The 6,384-nt window shown below is 50.7% G+C and overlaps 1 protein-coding gene across 1 annotated transcript; it reads right to left on the bottom strand.

Moving 5' to 3' along the window:
- PCBD1 (pterin-4 alpha-carbinolamine dehydratase 1) lies at positions 1,125-6,080 on the bottom strand. The gene is made up of 4 exons (XM_018042610.1): positions 5,974-6,080; positions 3,274-3,405; positions 2,460-2,540; positions 1,125-1,689 (listed from the first exon to the last, which is right to left on the bottom strand). The coding sequence occupies exons 1-4, from the start codon at positions 5,974-5,976 to the stop codon at positions 1,591-1,593; spliced, it is 315 nt and encodes a 104-aa protein (XP_017898099.1). The 5' UTR covers positions 5,977-6,080; the 3' UTR covers positions 1,125-1,590.

Here is a 6,384-nt window from a genome sequence, read left to right as displayed (position 1 = left end):
ACACGGAAGATACAGTTTCTATCAGCGGTTCCTAACCTTTTGACAGCAGGGACTGGTTTTTTGGAAGACAGTTTTTCCACAGATGGAGTAGGGAAGGTTCAGGTGGTAATGCCAGCAATGGTGAGCAGCAGATGGAGCTTCACTCACTGGCCCAACCACTCACCTTCTGCTGTGTGGCCCAGATCCCAGTAGGCCACGGACCAGTACCAGTCCTCAGCTGGGCGGTTGAGGACCCCTGTATATATATTTGTACACACACGTTTATGGGTGTGTGAACAAAGACAGACAGACAGAGAGACAGACACACACACACACAATCGAATATTACTCAGGCATAAAAAAAGAAATAATGATATTTGCAAAACCACGGATGGACCTAGAGATTATCATACCATGTGCAATCAAAGATAGACATATGATATATGTGGAATATAAGTAATTAGAGAACAGAAACCAAATTCATGGCTACCAAAGGGGAAGGTGGGGGAGGGATAAATTAGGAGTACAGAATTAATAGCTATACCTTATCACATATAAAATAAACAAATAAGATTAGTGTACAGAAGGGGAACTATATCCAATAGTTTGTAATAACCTTTAATGGAAAAGTATAAAAAACATCTGTCTGTATATTGTGTATGTATATATATGTACTCACACACATACATAACTGAATCAATTTGTTTACACCTGAAATTAACATAAAATGGCAAAAGAAATATGCTTCAAGAAAAAAAAAATCTCCACGTTGGATGCTGTAGACCAGTCATAGGTCCCATCATGCATAAAACTGTGGCTAACCTTTATCTTTGTTCAAGATGCTCCCTCAGTTACGTCTGCCTCAAGAATTAAGTCAAATGAAGCTTCTTGGTTCAACTGTGTGAATCACTGTATGTTCATTAACTCATTTCTTATCTTTGCATCTGGCATTAACTTCATTCATGCTGCCTAGTAATATTTAATTATTTTTCTACTTAACTCCTAGAGACAATAGGAGCTTAGAGTGTTCCGGTCCCCTTTCCCCTTAGCAGTCTGAACACTGTCTTGTACAAAGTAGGTGCTTTAAATGTCTATTGACTCCAATTTGGCTTGGCTTGTGGAAAAGAAGATTCTAGAGCCTGAGGCCAAGTGAAATAACAGTTTTATTTTAGGCATAAGAGTGCATGGGTTTCTGTCATATAGGCTAAAGATGGTCCTAGCTTCTAAGATAAGACTGTTTATCTTAGACACAGCTTTTATCACAGCTTTTTGGGAAGTGAATTAGAAAGTGAGCAAGACACAGCTTGGAAATTAAGTCATTATTTTTGCTGGAGAGTTGTAATGAAAGAGAAGAGCTTATTCAAATCAGCGTACACATCCTAGAACCTCAAGGAAGATGAAAATGATGTGGGGTAAAACCGGTCTGAGTTCCTGGTCTTAGCAGTGATGTTGGCCTCTCCTTCCAACAGCAAGGACTTGCCCCTAAACGGAGGCAGCAGGGTTGATTTGGCAGTTCTGACTACAGTAGCATCTCGGGGCTCCCCCAGCTCCCTCTCTGGATCCCCAGTCAGCGCCCTCCCTTCCCCGGAAGAGCTGACAGAAGGGCAGGGTCTACGTCATGGACACTGCTACTTGCTCGATGAAGCTGGCCAGGTTTATGTCCCGTTCTGAAAGGCCCGCACACTCGTGAGTGCTCAGGGTGATGTGGACCTGAAACAAAACCACAGAGATTCCAGACCAGCTGGTTCCACCAACTGAACCCACGAGCAGGAGGGAGTCACCAGCTCCTGGGCTCAACCACACTATGAAGAGTAACGAGGCACACTGGCTCTCCCCGGGGCTGCCTTCTTGACCAGTCTTTTACAGGGCAAAACTGTCTTCTATTACATCTCCGTAAATAGTGGTGACTGCAGCACAGGATAAAAAGGAAAGATCCAAATATCTAGAGCAACCTAAAAGCTAAAGCCAAGACTCCAGACCAACTTCAACTCCTAAACACTGTCCATTTATAGATGGTCTCTTCCAACCTTAATGCTTTTAGAAAGAGTCCAGCACAGCGCTTGGCGCATGGCAGGCATTTAATGACTGTTTCCGTTCATTTAGCAGACAGGCTGACCTTCCTGGTGTGCCTGGGTATTCCTAGTTCAAGATTATTGCTTTTTCATTCTTCTATATCTCAAGAAAAATTTCAGCCCTTGAGAGCTATTAACAGTGAATACGCCTGGTTCCCACGGGTTTTCCTTCCTTGGGATTTGCCTCCTTAATGTCTACGTTAACCACACATTATCTCACTAGTGTTCTAGTTTGCATTTTTTAAAAATCTGTAGTGAGACTGAGTATTTCCAGGGGCCGTTTATGTCGATTCTAGGAAGGAGATGAAAGGAACAGGAGCTGATACTATGTCAGTGAGGAGGGCCCACAGGGAAGTCCAAGGGAGAGGCCCTCAGAGGGAGCTGGAGTTCCAGGCATGCAACACTCACCTTGTTATACACGTTAAACCATTCGGGATGGTGGTCCAGTTTCTCAGCCTGCAGAGCCACTCTTGTCATGAAGCCAAAAGCCTGTTTAATGAAGCAAGACCCAGGTTAGTATTCTGAGAGAAAGGACGGCTGGGCTCCCTTTATGGCCAGTGTGAGGCCCAGAAGGAAGAGGATGGCCCTGATCCCTACAAGGTAACCTTTCTAGCTTTAAGCATTCCTCCTGGTGCCATGCCACTAGTTCTGAGGCTGGAGTCTGAGGTGGTCCTTCTGCAGCAGAAAGTCTTATCACTAGGACCACTAAGAAGGCGGAAATCCCAAAGAGGTTTCGCATCTTGGCCAACCTTTAGGTTATCTACTAAAATGTCTTCAAATAGTCACCTGTTTCCCACTTGAACTGTCTCCTCTTAGGACTATTTCTAAAAGTTCCAGGAATGGAGAGTCCATGGCTTCCCTGGTGGCTAAAGAACCTGCTTACAATGCAGGGGACCCAGGTTTGATTCCTGGGTCAGGAAAATCCCCCGGAGAAGCGCATGGCAACCCACTCAGTATTCTTGCCTGGAGAATCCCATAGACAGAGGAGACTGGCGGGCTATAGTCCATGGGGTCGCAGAGTCAGACACAACTGAGCAACTAACACACAGAAAATGGAGACAGCCCAGGGCCTATCTTCAGCTAAACTGGATGAAGACAACCAAACTGGATTCGCACAGCATCTTGAGAGTCTTGGCTTAAAGTACTCTAAGGGAGGGAACATGTTCTGGAGTGTGACCCCATCAGCCCCGGTCTCAGGAACTGTGTCCCACCCCAGTCATACCCGATTAAAGTCTTTGAAATGGAACTGCTTGAAGATGGCATCCCGGCCTTCCAGCTCGTTCCACCCCACGGCCCGCAGGTTTGGCAGTAGCTGGTCCCTTTCCTCAGCACTCAGCCTGTGTGCTTTGCCAGCCTAGGAGAGGGAAAACACAGAAGTTCAAGGGCACTTTTTTTTTTCCCCTTTAAATAGGACAAAAGAGAGGGCCCTGGGCTGTTGGGGAAATTTAGCCAGCCTCCACTGGTGCCTGTGGTGACACAGTCAAAGGGCAGCTTGTCTAACGCAACAGACTGGGAGGAGGGGCTCTGGCTCGGGCACTGATAGGTTCTTAGAGAACAGAGAGTCCTGAGGTGTAACGCCAATCACCAGGGCAGAGAAACGTTCCTCCCAGCGCCTGTCCTCAGAGCTTTCAGAGGGCACCTCTCCATTTAAAAATCAGATCTCTTTCATTCATGAGAGAATAAAAGCAAATCCTACTGTTACTATGTACTGAAGAGGAAACTGAGGCCTAGAGAGGGGAAATGACTGCCCCCCGCCCCGGACTCCCCCCAGTCAGTGAAAGCACAGGCATCATTCTCAAGATGGGTCCATATCCCTGGGGACTGGCAAAGGAACCAGCACTTAAAACATATCCCAGGAGATTCTTAGCTATTGGCACTACCTCCCAGTGGGGTGCCACCTCGTTCCTACACAGCCTCTGGTTCCCAGCTGCCAGGCCTATGTTTCTTTTATTTCCACCTTCTTTTCTATTATGTCAGCTTGAGCCAGAGCTCAGGCCCGAAGCAGGAGTAACTTGGCCAAGGGCAAACAGACAGGGCAGTGCCTCAGCCTATTCTCCTATTGTGCAAAATATCCCTGGGGCAGCCCAAACTGGCACCATTCAGGCTATGAGGGGAACCTTCTCTTGGAAAACAGAAGAAAGGAAAGGTCCGTGCTCCAGCCTCTTAAAAAGATCCAGGTAGAGGAGCTTAAGGGATCCTAGAATTTAGGCCTGTGAAGTAGAATTACCCAAGGATGGACATTGTTGGGAACCAAATTAAAAGTGAATTAGTTAGGTCTGGGAAAAGAATATGAGGGAGGTTAATTTAGTTTTGATAAGGCAGCCTGCAAACTGGAAGCCAGGTGGCCTGGGGGCACTCATTTCTCCTGCTTGAAGGGTAAAAAGTACAAGAACTGCCACTTTAGGAATCAGCAAGGGGAGCCAGGAGACACTTAACTCCATTGCTATTAAGGGGATATTATTTGCATTTTTAAAAGGACACTTCTTGAGGCAAGCAGGTCTATGACAGGCCTTCAGATGTGGGTTAGAACTGAACAGAACACTGCAGGGTCCTGGTAACTCAACAGTTTTCTCCCTCCTAAAAAGCGTGGGCTCTCTCTGGACAGATCTGGATGGGTCCATCTCCTCTCCTAGGCTCTGTAAGATCAGCAAGGACAGCTGAGATTTACATCACCATTCAACCCAGTCTCTCTTCCAGAGCCTGGCCCTGTCTCAGTGGCTGATGAGCCTGGTCTATGTATCCAGGCAACCAGATGGCAGCTAAGGCATCAGAAGCTACCACCTAGTACGCTGACTCTGAAAGGAGTGCATGGGTACTAGCGGGCTCCTAGGAGGCTCCCCTTTCTCTAGAGTCTTCTGGAATCCCCAACATTTCACAGCCTGGGGCTGAACTGACAAACCCCTCTGAGATCTGGGCTCAGAGAGGGAGCAGGGGCAGTGTTTGCTTAGTAAATCCCAGGGCAGGCCTGGGCCTCTGGGTGTGCAGAGGGGTTACTGATTGCCCACGCCCTGCAGCTGCGGAGCCTCGGTGTACCTCACAATCAGCTCACCCACCACCTCCCCTATGTTCAAGCCAAGGTCTCCAGAGTGCCCTCCCAGGTGTCACCACAGTCCCAACTGCTCCTGATGCTTTGGAGCCTAACCTTTTTGCTGTTTAGTAAAGGTCTGGGTCTAGAAGCTTCCCTTCTTGCTGCCCTGCAGGTTCACCTTCATCTCTATAGCTAAGCATAGGGCCTGACACTCTGCTCCCAGAAAGTTCAGCCTGGAGGGCATGTGATCCTGAGCAATCACGTCCCCACTGCCGGGCACAGGCCTCAAACTAGGAGCCAGAGGCTGGCCCTGAGGTCCAGGCTCCGCAGAGGGGGCTCAGCTAGACCTCATGCCCCGAAGTGCAAGCGAAAAGGGCAGTAAAGAGGCAGGCAGAGGCACACGGGAAATTCAGCCGCCCCTGCTTTGCACACCCACACAGGCATCGGTCTCCTCGCCGCTGCACCCCGCCCCCGCCAGCCCCCAACGTAGGACAGGGCCGCGCCACCAAGGGGACTAGGTCTCCGGGCTAACTATGCGGCCATTCCGCACCCCCGTCTCACCGCCCCCTCCCTGCCCGAGGCACCGAGGCCCTGAGCGGACTCTGGCCTGGGCTCCCTCCTGGCTGTCACTGAACCTGCCACCGCCCGTCTCTCGGCCTCAGTGACCCCGGCGGCACCACTGCGGGTAGGGTGGAGGCGGGACCGAGACCCCGACTCTCCCCGCCCGGCGCGCGGCTGCTTCGCTAAGGCCTGGGCGGGAGGCTCCCCCGCACGCCCAGCGCGGTCCTCTGGCCTGGGCGGGGAGACTGTGCGGGCCCCGGCCCTCCTCCGCTCCTCCCGCGCGTCCCCTCCTAACCCGCTGCCCACACGGCGGCAGCGCGTGAGCCCCCTCACCATGCCGGACGCGGGGGCGGCGGCAGCAGCAGCAGCAGCAGCAGCAGCAGCAGCAGGTGGCCGCGGAGTCCACTGGCGCGACGCCTGGCGCTCTCGGAAGCCGCCGGGCGGGGCCACGCTCTGGCCGCCCCGAGGCGGGAGCGCGGCCGAGAAGGAGCCGCCCACTGGCAATCATTAACAACAGCTGAGGTTCCCTTCCAGCACTTTCCTCAGAGGCAAAGTTACAGGGAGCTGGGGGAGTTCAGGACCCGGGCTCCAAACGCGGACTTCAGTATTTGCATCGCGCGGTGCCGCTTCCTATGTGACTCTGGGCGCGAGATTACTCTTTCTTTCCTACAAACACCTCATTGAGAAATTGACCCTCACGATAAGCTCTGCATATTTCAAAGGTACACTTGGATGCGTTTTGAC

This window comes from Capra hircus, chromosome 28 (genome assembly GCF_001704415.2).
Source record: "Capra hircus breed San Clemente chromosome 28, ASM170441v1, whole genome shotgun sequence".
Classification (NCBI taxonomy): domain Eukaryota; kingdom Metazoa; phylum Chordata; class Mammalia; order Artiodactyla; family Bovidae; genus Capra; species Capra hircus.
Note: the sequence above shows the minus strand (reverse complement) of the source record. Positions and strands in the feature narration are given on the sequence as shown.